The sequence below is a fragment of a genome, unplaced genomic scaffold, assembly GCF_019419815.1.
Source record: "Pyrus x bretschneideri cultivar Hongxiangsu unplaced genomic scaffold, Pyrus_bretschneideri_v1 Contig4, whole genome shotgun sequence".
Taxonomy (NCBI): domain Eukaryota; kingdom Viridiplantae; phylum Streptophyta; class Magnoliopsida; order Rosales; family Rosaceae; genus Pyrus; species Pyrus x bretschneideri.
Window position 1 is genome coordinate 2,379,518 of NW_025999723.1, and position 17,183 is coordinate 2,396,700.

Consider the following 17,183-nt stretch of genomic DNA (forward strand, 5'->3'; position numbering starts at 1 on the left):
CAATCATTATTTAGTTAACAATATTTTTATTAATTATTGTTTAACATTTTGATTAAATACTAATTAATTTAGATGATGTGGTTGTCCAAATCATTTGGCACCTAAGATGGTAAATAAATGTGGTATAAAATTGTGGTAAGAATAACATTATTGTGGATATGGAGGATGACTGTAACCACAAACGATTATTTAATCAATAGGGCTTGACTTGAAACACTAATAACTGAAAATCCTTGGTTTATTACTTTATTTCTTAATAAAAATACTGACAGAATTAGGGTTAGCACAATCTTCATCTCCAAAGAGATTAAAGCGGCTGAAATACTATAGGCAATCCATAAAAGGCCTCATTGTCAGCATGATACAAGGAGAATGGCAATATGTCGGAGAGATGGTAAAAGAAAACCTAGATAGAATTAGGGTTAGGACAACCTTCATCTCCAAAAGGTTAAATTTCGACCAATGCACATTCTTCCTCCAAACCCAAAAGATAAGTACCCCATCTTGTGCTTGCAACCTCCATGGATGCCGTCCTTGAACCTCTCTGGCTTGAACTTGTTGATGTCGTCGCCCCATAGGGCTGGGTCGTGGCGCATGCCGACTATGTCGATCCACATATATGTTGGTTCCAATGGGGACTGTTAGGTCATCATTCACTCGGATGTTCCCTCTTGCTTGCCGTTGGGAATTTGGTGCTGAGGGATACAGTCTTAAGTACCTCACTTATCACCCATCCCAACTGCAAGTTAATTACACGATAAATAAACAGATAGAAGCGATTTTATTGAATCAAATTGGAAAGAAAATAAAAGAGGGAGCAAAAATTGTCTTGGGTTACTTCAACTCTATCACTATACGAGGAGAAAACTCAAAATAGCTGTCGACACTAGTTGTGCAGAAAAAGGTGAGTAAAAGGCGTATCAGTTGGTAATGGTTCAGAGTAAAGGCATGTCAGTAGCTAATGAAGTTGTTGAGAATGAATCTTATATTGATGTGGGAAGGAAATTTGCATGAGCTTATAGGTAAGTTGGGGTAGTCCCATATTGCCAATTGGTTATATGGTCAAACTTAAATTTTTTTTATGGTATTGGAGCAAGTTGTTCCGCGCGTGAAGCTCAACGGCCATGCACACGTGCCCCATATTACCCGATTTGTGTTGTTCACGTTCTAGGCTTGAGTGTGTTGAGAATGAATACCACCTTAATGGAAGACCTTGCATAAGCTTATAAGTAAATTAGGCTACTCCCCATATTTTTAGTTGATTTTATAGTGAAACCTCTACTTTTTCCGAAGTTATTAGCCAACGACGAGTGTTCTACTCATCTCATTTTGCATTTAATATCTTTGCCTAATAATTGTCTAGTTTTTATTAGTATATTTCATAGATGGTCCCTAGTCTTTACACCAGAGACTCACATGCATACACGCACCGTAGAGCTCAGGTACATGACACAACTAGCAACTACTCATGCATTGATGCATGCATGTAAACAATTGATTCGATATAATTAATCGTTAATTAATTAGTTATGGAATACCTTCTTTAGTCCAGCAAGCCTGTCCACATCAACTTCAATATCTCCAATCACTTCCCTAATCTCTACTTTTTCCGAAGTTATTAGCCAACGATGAGTGTTCTACTCATCTCATATTGCATTTAATATCTTTGCCTAATAATTGTCTAGTTTTTATTAGTATATTTCATAGATGGTCCCTAGTCTTTACACCAGAGACACCAGAGACTCACATGCATACACGCACCGTAGAGCTCAGGTACATGACACAACTAGCAACTACTCATGCATTGATGCATGCATGTAAACAATTGATTCGATATAATTAATCGTTAATTAATTAGTTATGGAATACCTTCTTTAGTCCAGCAAGCCTGTCCACATCAACTTCAATATCTCCAATCACTTCCCTAATCTCTTGTCTCAATTGGTTTTGCCACTCCGGATGCATAGCCAGAAGTAGCCTCGACCATGTGATTGCCAATGCTGTTGTGTCATGACCACCAAAGAAGAAGGTCTTGCACTCATCCACCAGTTCGTCCGTCGTTAAACCCTTGTTCCTAAAGACGGCGCTTCCTATTGATTCTTCTTCACTACTCTCTTTAAGCAATAATCCAAGCAAATTGGAACGCGGCTGAGACTCAGATGATTCTCTTATCAACCATTACAAGTAGGGTTGTGAGTGTAATGTCTTTGTCCAGTGGTTATTTTGATATAAAGAATATAAATACAAAAGCAGCTTTGCTTCTACTTCCTCTTCTTCCATGGCCATTTCTATTGCTGCTTGCAGGTTGAATAGGGTCCCGAGATTTGTAATCCTATCAACGGCGGATTCTTTCTCGGGTAAGTCCGATTCAAATTTTACAAAATTTGAGATTCCGAAACCCTGGTGTCTACTGTATTTGGTATTTAGGGCATGTGTGGGATTGTATTGCAATGTCAACGTCAAACCCCTGCGAATTTAGGGTTTTAGGTGGATTAGCTTGCAATTTTTTCTTAATTGTGTTATTGTTAGTGTGTTTATGTGCAATTACTAGCATTAATATGAAAAAATGAATTGGTTTAGTTGTTTTTCTTTTAGGGTTTTGGTTGAAATTGTGTGTGAAGCACTCTCTTATTGCAAAAGAAAAAAACTTGAATTGGATTTTTGGTATTTCAGTTTGATTGTTGGTTAAGTCAATCGAATGGGGTTCGGGGTTAATTGTGATTTGTTTATAGCTCTCTTATTTTTAAGTGGATTCGTTGACTTGTGTTGATTTTATGTTTTACATCTGGAATGGATCCAGGATCATTTTGTTACTAGGCTTTCTAGTATCTGCTCCTGATGTAAGCACATCAGGCAAATCAGAAATAATAGTAATAATTATTATGTTTGTTAGTTTGAAGGCTTTAGGGTTTTGATGGATTCTCCCGAACATAGTCGAAGTCATGTGAAACGAGAGTTGGAGGATAGCTCAGATTTGAGGAATGATAGGGCTGGAGACGATGAAGAGTGGGAGGGCAGTGATAAGAGGAAGCACAGGTCAAGCCGATCAATAAAGTCTGGCAATGCATAAGACACGGGAGGAATAGAGAGCGGTGGAAGGAGAAGTTATGGGGACAGAAGTGAGAGCCGAAAGAGATCAGGTGGCTCTAGCATTGCAGATAGCGATGAAGATGATTATGACTCAAGGAAAGAGTCGCGTTCTAAGAAGATGAAGAAAAAACAAGAGAGCAGTTTAGAAAAGTTGAGCAGTTGGTATCAGGACGGGGGATTAGAGAACAGGCAAGATGGCGGAGATAAGTCGGGAAGTAGAGGGTCAATTCGAGCTGAAGAAAGTGATAGAAGGAAAACGAGCTCAAAGCTTACACATCATGAGGATACTCAGAGTGAAAGTAGGAGTAAAGAGGAAAACCCCATGAAGGAGAGCCCGAAAAGACACTTGGTAGAGATTCCAGGCATTCGAGAGCAAGGAAAGCAGGGCGAGAGGACGCATGGTTCTTCTGAACAGGTGAAAACCTCAAGAAGAAGATGGGATGAATCAGAAGGTGGGAGAAAGGCAGAAGAAAGTCATTATGAAAAATCTGATTCAGGAAGCAGTATGCCTTCTGATCCTAAGTATGAGAGTTCTAAAGAGAGGAGTGTCTCTGCGAGAAATGAACCCAGTGACAGGAGAATCCGTGGTGTGGATTCAAACAGTGATAGGCCTACCAAATCTAACAGGGAAGAGAGAAAACCTGATGTGGAAAAGAGTAAGAGCAAAAGCAGGACAGAAACACTGGAAGAAGACAACAGGGATAGTCCTGCCACTTGTGAAGATAGATCAGGCAGGGAGAAAACTGAAGGGCATAGACAGCAGAGAACTCCAACTGGTCGGGATGTTGCTGAAAGCAAGGAGAGGTCTTTGAATGCAGATGAAGAAACAAATGGGGGGACGAAAGACAAGGGTCCTAGAGAAGTAGGAAGTACCACCAGGTTGAGGACACCTGATAGGAGTGGGAGGCGTTATCAGGATTCAGAATACTTTAAGATGGATTATGACAGGAATTTTAATCTTAAGAGGAAGGAACTGGAAAAAGATGGTTATAGGAACGATCGACCTAAAGGCAGAGATGATAAGTGGACTGGCAGGAGTAAGGACCAGGAAGGTTCCAAAGAGAACTGGAAAGAAGGCAACCCGGCAATAGTGAAAAAGACTCCAAAAATGGGGACATCAATTATGATCATGGTAGGGAGTGAGCGCTGCCACGACACGGTCGTGAGAGGACTGACAATGAAAGGCCTCACGGTTGGTCTAGTAATAGGAAAGATGGAAGCTGTGGTGGAGCTGTGAAGACCTCATCAAAATTTAGAATTTCAAATGAAAGTTACGATGTGAATGAGATCCAAACTAAACCTATAGATTAAGGAAGAGAAGAATCAGTATCCAACTTTGCTAGGAGGACCGAAGCTGGTCAGCAGTCTGATGGGAAATCAGCACCGAGTGATGAAGAGTGGGCATATCTGCAGGATGACAGAACAAGGAGTGATGTATGGATCTGGGCCACCTAGGGAAGATTCAAAGGAAAGATATACAGATGATATTAACTCCTTGCGATATCAGAATTCATGGAGGAAGGACTCTGATGCCCATGGAGGCAAAGGAAGAGGACAGAAAGGTTCCATGCCTGGGCATGGTACTGGTGGCCAAAGTTCTGTGGGGTGGTTCACAGCCTCCATGTGGAAATGCGGAGCCAGGTTTCTTCAATAGAAATTCTTCCATGGGATGAAAGGGGGGAAAGTTGGTAGAGGAGGAAGGGGCAGGCTTACTGGAAGAGATAGCCAACTGGTAGGAATGCCACTTCCAATAATGGAATCGCCGTTTGGCCCCCTTGGAATGCCACCACCTGGACCTATGCAGCCACTTACACCTAGCATGTCACCTGCTCCAGGTCCACCGATGTCCCATGGTGTCTTCATTCCTTCATTTTCTCCTACCGTGCGGCCTGGGGCTCGGGGGAGTTGACATGAATATGTTAGGTGTCCCACCTGGTCTCTCCTCGGTCCCTCCTGGATCATCAGGCCCAAGATTTCCTCCTAACAGGGGTACTCTGACAAACCCTGCCATGTTTTTTAACCGATCTGGCCATGGAAGGGGAGTTCCTCCAAACATATCTAGCCCTGGTTTTAATTCTGCAGGACCAATGGGACGAGGAACTCCGGCTGATAAAAATCAAGGTGGTTGGGTTCCTCATAAAAGTAGTGGACCTCCTGGTAAAGCTCCTTCCAGAGGAGAGCAGAATGATTACTCTCAAAATTTTGTCGATACTGGTATGCGACCCCAGAATTTCATCAGGGAGCTAAAGCTTACAAATGTTGTGGATGATTACCTCAAGCTGAGGGATCTTATACAGAAAAAGGATGAGATTGTGACCAACTCTGCTTCACATCCCATGTATTACGAATGTGACCTGAATTTCTTATTCAGGAGGTCAAGGAATGTGCTATATCTTGCATGGGTCTAGTTGTGTCAACATTTGGGATAACCTTGATGTTGAGTTACCTGTATGCCTTCCTGTGCTTGTTGATCGAATGGGAAACGAGATCACTCGACTTTCAGCTGTGAAGGTAATTATTTTTTATGACATTTGTTTTAGAACCCCTCAAACATGTATGGAATTTTTTCTAACATTCTTTGCCTTTGTGGAAATCAGGCCAATCGGCATTTAAGACAGGCCAAATTGGGGACCTTGAATTCCCTAATTATTGCTTACGGCAACAAAATTGGTTCAGCAGCTTATGAAGTTATTATTGTAGAGCTTGCTACACTGATAAGGTTCTTTTGCTGCTTCAACCTTTTTTTCATTTTGTTCTATTCATAGTATTGTCTGATCAGTAGCTGGGTGGTTTAGTTTCTGAACCCTAATTTCCTTTCAATACCCCTTTACAGTGATTCGGACTTGCATATGACGGCCCTTGCCCTGGAACTCTGCTGCACCTTGATGGTGGACAGGTCAAGCCCAGTTGTTGGTTTGGCTCTTAGAAGCAAAGTTCTTCCGCAAGCACTACCGTTAATTAGAAGCTCATTGGTGCAGGGGCTTGCCCTTTCGGTAAAAAATTTCTACCTAGCGGGTGTTTTGTTATGATATTGAAACTTTGCACATGTTTGAGAACATGCTTTGTTGAATAATGCAGGCTTTGCAAAAAAATTTCGCTTCCTTGGTGTATTCTGCAAATACAAGTTTTGATGCCTTGCTAGACTCTCTTCTTTTGAGTGCTAAACCATCTCCTCAGTTGGGTGGGGTTGCAAAGCAAGCTTTGTATTCAATAGCTCAATGTGTGGCCGTCCTTTGCCTTGCTGCTGGTGACCAGCAATGTTCATCTACCGTGAAAATGCTCACTGAAATTCTCAAAGATGACAGCACTACAAATTCAGTAAGTCGTCCTGTTCGGAAAAAAGATGAAATCAACCCAATTATGATTATATTCACGGATGACAGGATTTGGTGGTGTAAGCAAACTGTCATTGTACAGTTGGGGTAGCCTAATAGATTTTAGAAGAGATTAAATCCACTACCACGACCATATAGAGAATCAACGTTAGTTCTTAGGCTGAAAAAAAAAAATAAATAAATAAAAGTTGCATGTAGGGTTGATGTTTTTATTCTTAACAGATTAATACATCAATGTTAATTGTATAAATATAAAGTCTTCTACGATAATATTTTCTACATTAACCTCTACTTCTTCAAGAAAAATATATGAGTGAAGTTTCGCAATGCTGACTTGTGTACATATCTTTTTCACCAAAGTGAAAAGACTTCAAGAATTGGATTATGTAAATTATGGTTTTAAAAATTCATAACATGTCAATATTCTTTTCCAAAGAGAGGAATGTATGAATGGGTTGAGATGGGTATAACATTTTTAAGAGAATTAAGTTGACTGTTTTCTTGTCCAAAGACTTGAAATCTTGGTTGTTTTCTTAATCTTTTACATGACTGTTATACTATAAGGTTACATAATCTATTATCAAATTATGGCTGTTTATGTTTCTTGCCCAAAGGTGTAACATAATCATGCATGAATAATGAAAATTAATATATAGCGGAGCAGATGAAGAAGGCGAAATTCATAGTTTTTGGGTATGTTTTCTGTACCAATGATTCTGCTGTTTTGGGGATCAATTTTATTGGAAGCATGACATAGAAACTGTATTCGGTATGATACTAGATACGGACCCCTGAAATATGTTTGCATCTAGTTTTCACTCAATGAGTCATAGTAATAATATGTTTTGACCCTGTGTGCCATGAGTTTTCAGTAGAACTCCACACCCCTGTTCCATTTGGGTACAAACTCTTCCAAAACTCAGTGTAGCTCTTGACAATGTGTTACCACTGGTGCAAGTTTTTTCAGCACCGTACTTCCTGCTACTTTCTGATAATTTAGTACCTATTGAATATGTATGTTATGACTAATTTTGGTGAAGGAGTGTTTTCCCAAGTGGGAGAATAAAAGTAAAAAGTTTTGGGCTACATACTCATTAAATTGTTCCATAGGCAGTGTTCTAAATGTATGTGGGAGTTGTTTTTGTATCGTCCTAACACATGAAAATGAACTAAAGTTTTACCATATGTATTAAGGTTTCCTTCTATGTTGAATGTATGTGTAATACATTAGCAACTAATTGTTGATAGCAACTGATTGTTGAAAGAATTACCGTTAAATCATGCTTCTGACAATGACAACATGATTAAGTTGCATAAGTATATGATGTATGTGTGCATTGTCAATCTTCTGTCTCTTGCAGATGGTTGCCTTGGATGGTTGCATGTTGATCTTTAATAACGAGTATGATGTTAATAAGACCTAAAATTAATACCTATATCTCTGTAGGTCTAATTATCCCTTACTGTTTGATTATATATTTTGGGTATCCATCGTACATGTTGAAACGAATGCCAAGAAATAGATGAGATATCTTGTGGAGGACAGACTGTGATATTCTTTTATTGAGATTGTGATTAATTTGCATGCTTAGGAAATTTTATGGTAATATGCTTATGTATAAACTGATTGACGTAGTAAAGTGGCTAGTAAAGCGTGCATGTTTCAAAATTTTATCAAAAGTGTTGTTCTACAATCAAGTTATTCTTGCATATTAACCTAATGTACGCTTATGCAGTAAGGATTCCTTTGGTTTATTTAAAGGATGTGTGCAATAAAGAATCATTGTGGCTAACCAGTTAGAAATTGGCTAATTCTACTGCTATAAGAAAGTCTTTTAGACATTAAGTTGTTGATATGCTAAATTAGTGGGAGTGTTGTTTGCCCTATGTTATTTCTGTTTAAGACTATTGTGTTTTCAATTCAATTCATAGTTGCATGTCACGGTTATTCGTTGAATAACTAGTTTAATTGTGTATGGAAGAATTTGTTCTTCACTGGAAGTATATTGGCAAACTCATTGGAGTTTGATAAAGGACCAAAGTAACAATGTTTAAAGAGCACGTTGCAAGGATGGGAGTACCGGAATCATTTGATTTAGTATATATGTGGGAGTGAACTTCCAATCTTGTTTGTTTACTTTATAGTTGTTTGCTGCCAATGAATGGAACTTGGTGTTTGTTTCTCATATAACAAAATATTCGTTAATTTTTTTGAATCAAATTAGATGTTATTTATAATTGAACAAAAGTGAGGACGAAAGAAGGTCTACTTCTTTTTGAGAGTTGAAAAAGCACTTCTGGAACCATGAAGTAAAAGAAGAAAAGGTAGACAACTCATACTAAGAACCTAACATAACAAGTAATGCCCCATGCCTTTCTTTGAGAGAGTATTTTTTTTTTTTTAATCCAATTAGATGTCTTAAATATTTTCGATTTGGCTAATGTTTTACAAAGATGATCTATAAGGTACAATTTGAAAAATAAACGGTTTGAATAGTTAAAATTCAATATGATGTGTATCCCACAACTAATCCCCATTTTTATTAAGGTTTCCTTTCGTCATGTTTTCTGCAGGCAGCACCAAACCAGTCTTTTATGGGGTGACGACGGTGGCATATTGAAGCAGCAACAATCGATCGGGAGACGCTAATCTGGCTATAACGAGTGAGTTTTCTGATCAGAGTGATTTTTTCCGTTTTCATGATACACACATTGCTGCTACAATTTTGGGAGATCAGTTATGAAATACGAACTTTGCTTTTTATGCGATCCAATTTGGAATGGATCAAAAGTGTTCTTTAACAACTAAAAACGCTTTTGATTAAGTCATGTTTGATAAACCTAGTTTGGATAAATCTCTACACCCTAACGAAAGGTCCACGTCAGCACCACCAATTCAACCACAACCTTCCCGCTGCAATCTGCAACCGAAAGGATCATAACAACACAGTCCATTACCTACACAACTCTCTCAACTATCTGCTGTACAACCTGGACTCAACTATCTGCTGTACAACCTGGACAACAGAAGGAATAATCCCAGCCAGACAATCACATGGCTTCTGCCACATTTATTGTTGTTTATCTGTCACCTTTAATATTGTTTATTGCATGCGTGTATATGCAAACTGTATATAAACCATGCTGCCATTGCAGCATCTTATAGAAATATAAGTGATCAAAGCAATATTCTTTATAACCTTGATAATTTAATGAGTATCCTAAGAAAATGCATTGTTTTGATCGAAACTTAAGTTTAGTATCAGTGTATGGACGTAAATAGGGAAAACAAGCACAACCAAATACTTTGAGAAAATCATACTGGGGTGATTTTGAAAACAGTTTTTGGAAAGGGGAGACGCCATTCAAGATTTTGGTGGGAAGACGATTAATGAGATAATTTGCAGTGTGAAAAGCGTCATCCCAGAAAGTGTGAGGAAGAGACGCATAAGCAAGTAAAGTTAAGCCAATTTCAACAAGATGACGATGTTTACGTTCTGCGAGACCGTTTTGCTCGGGATGATGAGGACAACTGAGTCTATGATGAATGCCATGTTGAGAAAAAAGGTGTTTAAAAGAGGAATTGACAAACTCTCCTCCACCATCAGATTGAAAAAAATTTAATTTTGGTGTTGAACATATTTTCTGCAAGCTTTTTAAAATGAACAAAGGTTTGAAAAACATCAGATTTTAACTTTAAAGGATAGAGCCATGCATAACGAGAAAAGTCATCCACAAAAACAACATAATACTTGTAACCATTAATTGAATAAGAAGGAGAAATCCATACATAGGAATGTATTAATTCCAAAGGACACGATGACTGGGAAGAAGATAAATTAAATGGCAACTTATGACTTTTGCCAAGGGGACAGGATGAACAAAAGTCGTAGGTTGCATTACCAGTTAAAGGTAATTTATTTTGGGAAATTAGACGACGCAAAACAGAAATTGCAGGGTGACCTAACCTAGAATGCCAAATAGCATCCGACACTCTAACACCAACAAATGCAGAGACTCCATGGTTGACCACAGAAGAACTTGAAAATGGATAAAAACCATTTTTACTCCGGCCGTGCAAAAGCATCTTCCCCGTTTGAAGGTCCTGAACACGGTAGGAATTGGGATATAAGGTTAGTGAACAATGGTTGTCTTTGGTAAATTGATTGATGGAAATAACATTAGTAGAAGCATTAGGGCAGTGAAGGGTGTTGGGAAGGGTAAATGAGTGATTGGGTGTGTGAAGAAAAGAAGTGCCAACATGAGAAATGTGCAAACCTGATCCATCCACCACGCCATTAACATTGTCAGTGCCATTGTAGGGACGAGGATTCGAAACTTGATGTAAATCATTGGTGATATGTGCATTGGCTCCAGAGTCAAAAAGCCAGTTTTGAATGCCAGAGGGAGAGGCAGATGCCGGAGACGGTGCAGCAGCAGCATAAGCTTGGAGACGTGGAGCAGGAACACGTCCTTCATAGGCCATATTAAGGCGATTGAAACAATTGATTGCAGAATGGCCGTGATGACGACATATTTGGCATTGGATACGGCCACCAGATTGGGTTGGAGAAGGAGGAGCACCAAGAACGCCATCATGGGGTTGTCGGGGTGGAGGAGCATAGTGGTCTTGGCCTTGAGGACGAGGAGGAAACTGGCCACGGCTGCCATTGAAGTGACCACGGCCTCCGCGAGGAGCACCGTGACCACGGGAAGAGCCTGAACGACCTCTTCCAGCAGCAAGGGCAGTGGGCCCAGTTTCAAACATAGTATGAAGCTTTTGACGTCTCTCTGCACCAAGAAGAAGAGCCTCCAAGGCACTGTAATTGATGGCCTCATCCCGTGATCACGCGTGGTCAACAAGGAATTCGAAAACCAAATCCCAGATATGCTTGCATCACTACTGTTACTAATACTTTGGTTGAGCCCACATGTTTCTCCCAGGCCAATAAGTCTCCCCAATGGCGCCAAGCAATGGCAGATGAATTTAACGCTTTACAGCGTACAGGCACTTGGACTTTGGTACCCTACAAGTCTTCTATGAATGTGTTACCAAATAAATGGGTGTATCGCATAAAAAAAGAACTCTGATGGTTCCATCGAGCGTTTTAAAGCTAGACTAGTTGCAAATGGCTTTCATCAGCAAGAAGGCATTGATTTCTGCGAAACCTTCAGTCCGGTGGTCACCCATGCCACCATTCGGCTCATTCTCTCTATTGCTCTTCACTTTCAGTGGCCTATCCGCCAGCTTGATGTTCAAAATGCCTTCCTTCATGGCACCTTGAATGAGGAAGTTTATATGCGCCAACCTGCAGGGTTCATTGATCCACAGTTTCCCTCTCATGTGTGTCGACTTCGAAGGTCCCTATACGGTTTGAAACAAGCACCCCGTGCTTGATTTCAATGTTTTTCCCAGAAATTAGAAGACTTGGGCTTCACTGCTTCCCAAGCTGACTCGTCTCTCTTCACCTATTTTGATGGCTCAACAATCCTTTATCTTCTCATCTATGTGGATGACATTTTAATCACAGGGAACACCAATGCTCACTTGTCTCAGTTTATCACGCAGCTTGGTACTCATTTTGCAATGAAAGATCTTGGGCCCTTACACTACTTCTTGGGGATGGAGGTTTCCCGGACGCCTTCTGCCTTCTATCTCACTCAGTCCAAGTACATTTTGGAGCTTCTACAGAAAACTAATATGGCTGACGCCAAGCCCATCTCAACGCCAGTTCCCAGTGGTAAACGCTTAAGTTTATATGATGGTGAGCCCCTCTCCGATGGATCTTCTTTTCGCAGTGTTGTGGGCGCCCTTCAATACCTTCTCTTTACCCGTCCTGATATTGCTTACGCTGTCAACCAAGTATGTCAGTACATGCACTCTCCAACTACTGCACATTGGGCTGCAGTCAAACGCATATTACGGTATTTGAAAGGCACACATGATCATGGCTTAATTTACAAACCCAGTCCTCTCACTCTAACTGCCTTCGTTGATGCTGACTACGCTGGCGACCCTGATAACCGTCGTTCCACTGGCGGTCACTGCATATTTCTTGGCGATAATTTAATTTCCTGGAGTTCGAAAAAGCAACGTGGAGTGTCACGGTCTAGCACAGAGGCGGAGTATCGTCAACTTGCCTATACTTCTGCCCATCTCTCATGGTTTCGCAATCTATTCCGTGATCTATATCTTCCATTACAGCCACCTCGTCTCTGGTGTGATAATATCAGCGCCATTGCTGTTGCTTCCAATCCCGTTTATCAAGCTCGCATGCGCCATGTTGAAGTGGATTATCACTACATCTGGGACAAGGTCATTCGCAAGGAAATCGAAGTTGGTTATGTGGCTACCACAGACCAAATTGCCGATTTTTTAACCAAAGGGTTGTCATCTGTTCACTTCCATTATCTTATCTCCAAGCTTCCTGTTCGTCAACGCCCTGTCAGCTTGCGGGGGCGTGATAAACCTAGTTTGGATAAATCTCTACACCCTAACGAAAGGTCCACGTCAGCACCACCAATTCAACCACAACCTTCCCGCTGCAATCTGCAACCGAAAGGATCATAACAACACAGTCCATTACCTACATAACTCTCTCAACTATCTGCTGTACAACCTGGACTCAACTATCTGCTGTACAACCTGGACAACAGAAGGAATAATCCCAGCCAGACAATCACATGGCTTCTGCCACATTTATTGTTGTTTATCTGTCACCTTTAATATTGTTTATTGCATGCGTGTATATGCAAACTGTATATAAACCATGCTGCCATTGCAGCATCTTATAGAAATATAAGTGATCAAAGCAATATTCTTTAATGTTTTCGAGTCATATTAATAAGAGTTACAATTAGTGTAGAATCAGAAGTCATGGAAGAGCATGATAGCATCATCAATCTTCAATTGGGATGCGTGCATAACATAAACCACATTTCTAAATCTTTGCCATTGTTTCCCCAATGGCCCCGTTCGCTTGTGCGCTGGGAGAAGTTGCACCTGCAAATATGAGACAACTTCGATTGTTCAGAATACGAATGTGAACCGTTTCCGAACTGAACATACTAGAACCATAACATTGTGTGTTTTTACGAACCTCTTTAATCTGTTCGTCCTCGTACGCCAGTCGAAGACTCAGATTCAGCGCTGCGTGGAACATCTCATCTAAAACATGTTTCCAAACAATGGGCCTGTCTACCTTCCACACCAAGAACTGTGCCTGTCTGGCTCCCGTCACAGCTAATCTCTGCAACGAGATGACACATTGTCGTAGAGAGCAAAAGTAAGAACACTAGCACGGCTGCGTGTGCGTGTGCATGTGGTACATATAACAGGGAAGTGCTTTACCTCCATAAGCAAGTACTCATCCTTCCACAGCTTATAGAGAATTGTGGGAGTTTCCTTCTTTTCAACAAGTGTCATATCTGAAATCTATAAAGTATTGGGGTAAGTATTTGAAATATCAAATGTGCTATTCTAACAACAACAAAAACCTTGACTTGCCCCAAACACGTTAAATTCTGTGGTCATGCTACCAACGCTCATGATAAACTGAATAATTCATCGTACAGATGCGAGCGGTGGAGATCATAACAAAGTTATTACCTTATCCGTCTCAAGTGCACGACTTGAAGTCGACAGTAGCCTAAACATTTTATAAGCATCTCTCCCATATCTTTTCAAAACAATTGACTCCACCTGCAGAAAAGAAAAGGTACTTAGACATCGGTCCTGGTGAATAAAAATGAATTTTCATATATCTTGAAAGAACAAAATCAGATAAAACCTCATCATTCTGAGCCAGCTCCAGAATTTTCTTCAAGTCTGTACAAGAAATAAATGCGTCAATGAAAACTCAGTGCAAATCTGTTACTATGTTATCCATAAGAAAGATAAAGGAAAAATAAAAACCAGAAATCAATTGTATGAGAAGAAGCGAATTGTACCAACACTATAGGATTCATCCTCATCTACATCTCTTTCATCGCACAACAGGCTGAGGGAAGCTTTGACGCGATCACATGTCAAATTACGACCAGCTTCACTGTTTATCACCTCCTCATAAATAGTACTGAATGATACAGGAACTGCAAAATCAATCAGCAAAACAATCAACGAAACTATTCCTTCGTTTAATTTATTAAGGTTTCATGTTATTTCTAAAATAATTATTATTTGTATTTGTTGGTTTAATTTATTAAGGTTATTCCTTGGCTAATTTTCGAACTTTTCTTTTTTGTTTGATCATACTCCTCCCCAACTACTATTGTTAAATTGTTTGTATTTTAAGTAGTTCTGAATCAACACTGTCTTGGCCTATAGAAATTATTAACGTATCATGTTATTTCTAAATTCATCAACATTTTCTTGGCCGAATAATTGAACTGAAAATAACCAATTCACCACGCAATAATCCATACTTCAAGTTTACCTGAATTTTCCATCTTTACTTTCTTCTCTGCAGTTCTAGTTGACTTAAGCATTGCTCTTAAGACAAGTGCAGCTCCGTCATCCAGACGTGCTCTCACATTCTCAACGCAAGCCTAGACCATAAAACGAAAATTTACTTTCACCTCAGGCAGACCATGCAGAACCATATCAAAAGATAAAGGAATGCATCTCGTAAAATGATAAGGTTACGTATAGGAACACAATTAATAATGCAGAGAAAGAACTCAGGTAGTATTTGGACATTCCACGGAGGATTTCCCTTTCCCTTGCATAATTAATTCTTTTTTGTCAACCAAGCAATGCCCATTTGGATGTTCAGTCTACTCTAAGGTTCATTTCAATGAACCAAACTCTATACTTACAAAAGAGGGAAATGTTTGAACTTTGAACTCAAATGGAAACCCAACATGTAGTTTCTGAAAAGCATGGCAATATTTAACTCACTCTTGACCTTCTTCTAGTCATCGAAAACTGAACTATCTCTACCAGTTAGTATCAATAGAGCATACAGAGCATCCGCATAAACAAATCCAGATTATGCCAAAACATACTCAACATATAATGTTTAACCAGAAAATCCAACTGCTCTCATTAGTATGAATGGATAATTATAATTCAAAAGAAAGCAGACAGAAAACTGACCTTGTGCCTTAGGCAGCGAATGAATTCCTCAAAATTAGCACGCCAAATAACCACTTCATTATTAGCAAATTCTTCATCCAACTCCAAAGCATCATGCTTTCGCTGTAAATGCAGAAAATAGCACATTAGGATAGAGTAGCTTTTCAAGAACTTTTATATTAGAACAAACTATCCCTGGTGTCTAAAAATGACCATACTTATACCAACCTTGTCCCCAGTACTCATACTAGAAGAACTACCCCCATGAGCATCGGTTTCAGAATCAGTCAGGATTGAAAATCTCATAGCTGCTGAAGGTGCTGCTGCTGCTACAACACGTTGTTCTATAGTCTCCGGTACTTCAACAATCTGTTGAAATTCCAAAAATGATTTATAAAATACACTTTTGAAAAAACAAAGTAAAAAATGTGCAACTTAAGGAGGTGCATAACTAAAGATCTCTTTTCTTAATTTTCAAGCATACAAGTGGAGTCTTTACCTTGGAAGACTTAGGACCTCGCTTCTTTGGAGCATCTTTACTTGCTTCTTCAAGAACTGCTTCAGGAGCAGGGCAGCGTTCCACAAAATGAGCGTTCACAAGTTTAAGAAAGCTTTTCTCAACAGTATCCTTAACTGCATATTCTCCTGCTTTGAAAAATAAAACAAAAACCTATAATTTACAAAACAAAAACATAGCAAGTTATGGGAACTGATACTAGTTGTACGCTCAAACGCAAGAACCCAAATAGCTGTAAATTCAAGCAAAACCAGTCAACAAAAAATGCAATCAAACGCTGAGAAAAGGGTTACCTTCAGTTATTTGTTTTAGTGTAAGCCTACCATTCTCAAGCAAATCCTTAATAATTAGTTCACACTGCAAAACAATGAGCAAAAGGCAGTAATCTGAGAATTGATCAATTAAAAACAACAAACCAAAGTCAAAACCAAAAGAGGCAAAAAACTAGCCTCTTTATCGAATTCCTGGGAAACAACCGTCATGAATTTGGCAAACCTCCATCGATGGAGTATGTTATCGAACAGCGCTACATACTGAGTGACTTTCGGGCCCTCTGAATCACATTCACAAACCAAGTCACTCACTTTATCATGCACATTGATCAAATCAATCAAATCCCAAAAGGGGTCACAAAATTTTCAACGAACACTAAGATTGTTAGGGTTAGGGTGTGAGAGAAGTACCTGCTTGGTCGACGGAGAAGGGCTGAACGCAATTGTGCTGGATTAGGATGAGGAGGGAGTTCTTGACTTGCTGAGGGGTGAGCTCCGTGAACCCAATTAGGAGTCTCAGTGTTAGGGGTCCTCGTTTCAGAAGATTTTCACACACATTCTGCATCCGTAAACACATTAATTAGTAATCATTACAGAAAAATTAGGAAAAAAGAGGGGGGAAAGGTGGAAGCTTTAGAGAGAGAGAGAGAGAGAGAGAGAGTACAGCGACAAGATTGCCGAAGTGGGAGGTGATGATGTGTACGGCGTACTTGACGCCGAAGTGGGTCGCCGGCATCTTCTTCTTCTCAGTTGAGGAGCGGCAAAGATAGGCGGGAAATGATCAGAAAACTGCACAGGCGAGAGTTGCAGGCTCTCAGGGTTTTTTTTTCCTTTAATTCAAACACAGCCGATTGAACCCTATTAAGCTAATACGGGCCGATTAACAAGGACCA

General features: G+C 39.8%; 4 protein-coding genes and 2 pseudogenes across 6 annotated transcripts; 3 read left to right on the forward strand and 3 right to left on the reverse strand.

Annotated features, from left to right (window-relative positions):
* Positions 1-307: 307 nt before the first annotated feature.
* On the reverse strand, positions 308-2,178 carry LOC125468854 (annotated as a pseudogene).
* On the forward strand, positions 2,052-5,601 carry LOC103934925 (annotated as a pseudogene).
* An 8-nt stretch (positions 5,602-5,609) lies between these two features.
* LOC125468852 (cullin-associated NEDD8-dissociated protein 1-like) lies at positions 5,610-9,210 on the forward strand. Of its 2 annotated transcripts, XM_048565404.1 has the most exons (4): positions 5,610-5,809; positions 5,924-6,083; positions 6,169-6,408; positions 9,000-9,210. In XM_048565404.1, exons 1-4 carry the CDS (start codon positions 5,643-5,645, stop codon positions 9,027-9,029), a joined length of 597 nt encoding a protein of 198 aa, XP_048421361.1. In that variant the 5' UTR covers positions 5,610-5,642; the 3' UTR covers positions 9,030-9,210. The 2 variants fall into 2 exon arrangements, with proteins under 2 accessions (XP_048421361.1, XP_048421360.1); XM_048565403.1 differs by lacking the exon at positions 9,000-9,210 and having other exon boundaries at positions 6,169-6,710.
* Positions 9,167-17,141, reverse strand: LOC103934923 (DNA-directed RNA polymerase III subunit RPC3). 2 transcript variants are annotated; one of them, XM_048565401.1, is made up of 15 exons: positions 16,955-17,141; positions 16,702-16,849; positions 16,468-16,571; positions 16,312-16,375; positions 16,001-16,149; positions 15,730-15,870; positions 15,523-15,624; positions 14,861-14,972; positions 14,376-14,516; positions 14,216-14,253; positions 14,035-14,127; positions 13,777-13,860; positions 13,526-13,675; positions 13,253-13,428; positions 9,167-9,255 (listed from the first exon to the last, which is right to left on the reverse strand). In XM_048565401.1, the coding sequence occupies exons 1-14, from the start codon at positions 17,024-17,026 to the stop codon at positions 13,294-13,296; spliced, it is 1,533 nt and encodes a 510-aa protein (XP_048421358.1). In that variant the 5' UTR covers positions 17,027-17,141; the 3' UTR covers positions 9,167-9,255; positions 13,253-13,293. The 2 variants fall into 2 exon arrangements, with proteins under 2 accessions (XP_048421358.1, XP_048421359.1); XM_048565402.1 differs by having other exon boundaries at positions 16,001-16,146; positions 16,955-17,140.
* On the reverse strand, positions 10,160-11,251 carry LOC125468853. Its single transcript, XM_048565406.1, has 2 exons — positions 10,704-11,251; positions 10,160-10,530 (listed from the first exon to the last, which is right to left on the reverse strand). Exons 1-2 carry the CDS (start codon positions 11,191-11,193, stop codon positions 10,490-10,492), a joined length of 531 nt encoding a protein of 176 aa, XP_048421363.1. The 5' UTR covers positions 11,194-11,251; the 3' UTR covers positions 10,160-10,489.
* On the forward strand, positions 11,400-12,996 carry LOC125468987 (uncharacterized mitochondrial protein AtMg00810-like). Its single transcript, XM_048565856.1, has 3 exons — positions 11,400-11,447; positions 11,659-11,797; positions 11,957-12,996. The coding sequence occupies exons 1-3, from the start codon at positions 11,400-11,402 to the stop codon at positions 12,994-12,996; spliced, it is 1,227 nt and encodes a 408-aa protein (XP_048421813.1).
* Positions 17,142-17,183: the final 42 nt, after the last annotated feature.

What these genes read in the sequence shown, in the direction of transcription:
- LOC125468852 (XM_048565403.1), top strand. Translation starts at nt 5,643, where the DNA reads ATGTATGGAATTTTTTCTAACATTCTTTGCCTTTGTGGAAATCAGGCC. An exon ending in GAGCTTGCTACACTGATAAG is followed by an intron (nt 5,810 to 5,923) that starts GTTCTTTTGCTG and finishes ACCCCTTTACAG; the next exon opens with TGATTCGGACTTGCATATGA. An exon ending in TGCAGGGGCTTGCCCTTTCG is followed by an intron (nt 6,084 to 6,168) that starts GTAAAAAATTTC and finishes TGAATAATGCAG; the next exon opens with GCTTTGCAAAAAAATTTCGC.
- LOC125468853 (XM_048565406.1), bottom strand. Translation starts at nt 11,193, where the DNA reads ATGTTTGAAACTGGGCCCACTGCCCTTGCTGCTGGAAGAGGTCGTTCA. An exon ending in TGGCGTGGTGGATGGATCAG is followed by an intron (nt 10,531 to 10,703) that starts GTTTGCACATTT and finishes TACCGTGTTCAG; the next exon opens with GACCTTCAAACGGGGAAGAT.
- LOC125468987 (XM_048565856.1), top strand. Translation starts at nt 11,400, where the DNA reads ATGGCAGATGAATTTAACGCTTTACAGCGTACAGGCACTTGGACTTTG. An exon ending in GTACAGGCACTTGGACTTTG is followed by an intron (nt 11,448 to 11,658) that starts GTACCCTACAAG and finishes CTTCACTTTCAG; the next exon opens with TGGCCTATCCGCCAGCTTGA. An exon ending in ACTTCGAAGGTCCCTATACG is followed by an intron (nt 11,798 to 11,956) that starts GTTTGAAACAAG and finishes TTTTAATCACAG; the next exon opens with GGAACACCAATGCTCACTTG.
- LOC103934923 (XM_048565401.1), bottom strand. Translation starts at nt 17,026, where the DNA reads ATGCCGGCGACCCACTTCGGCGTCAAGTACGCCGTACACATCATCACC. An exon ending in ACTTCGGCAATCTTGTCGCT is followed by an intron (nt 16,850 to 16,954) that starts GTACTCTCTCTC and finishes TTACGGATGCAG; the next exon opens with AATGTGTGTGAAAATCTTCT. An exon ending in GTGCACTTGAGACGGATAAG is followed by an intron (nt 13,861 to 14,034) that starts GTAATAACTTTG and finishes AATACTTTATAG; the next exon opens with ATTTCAGATATGACACTTGT.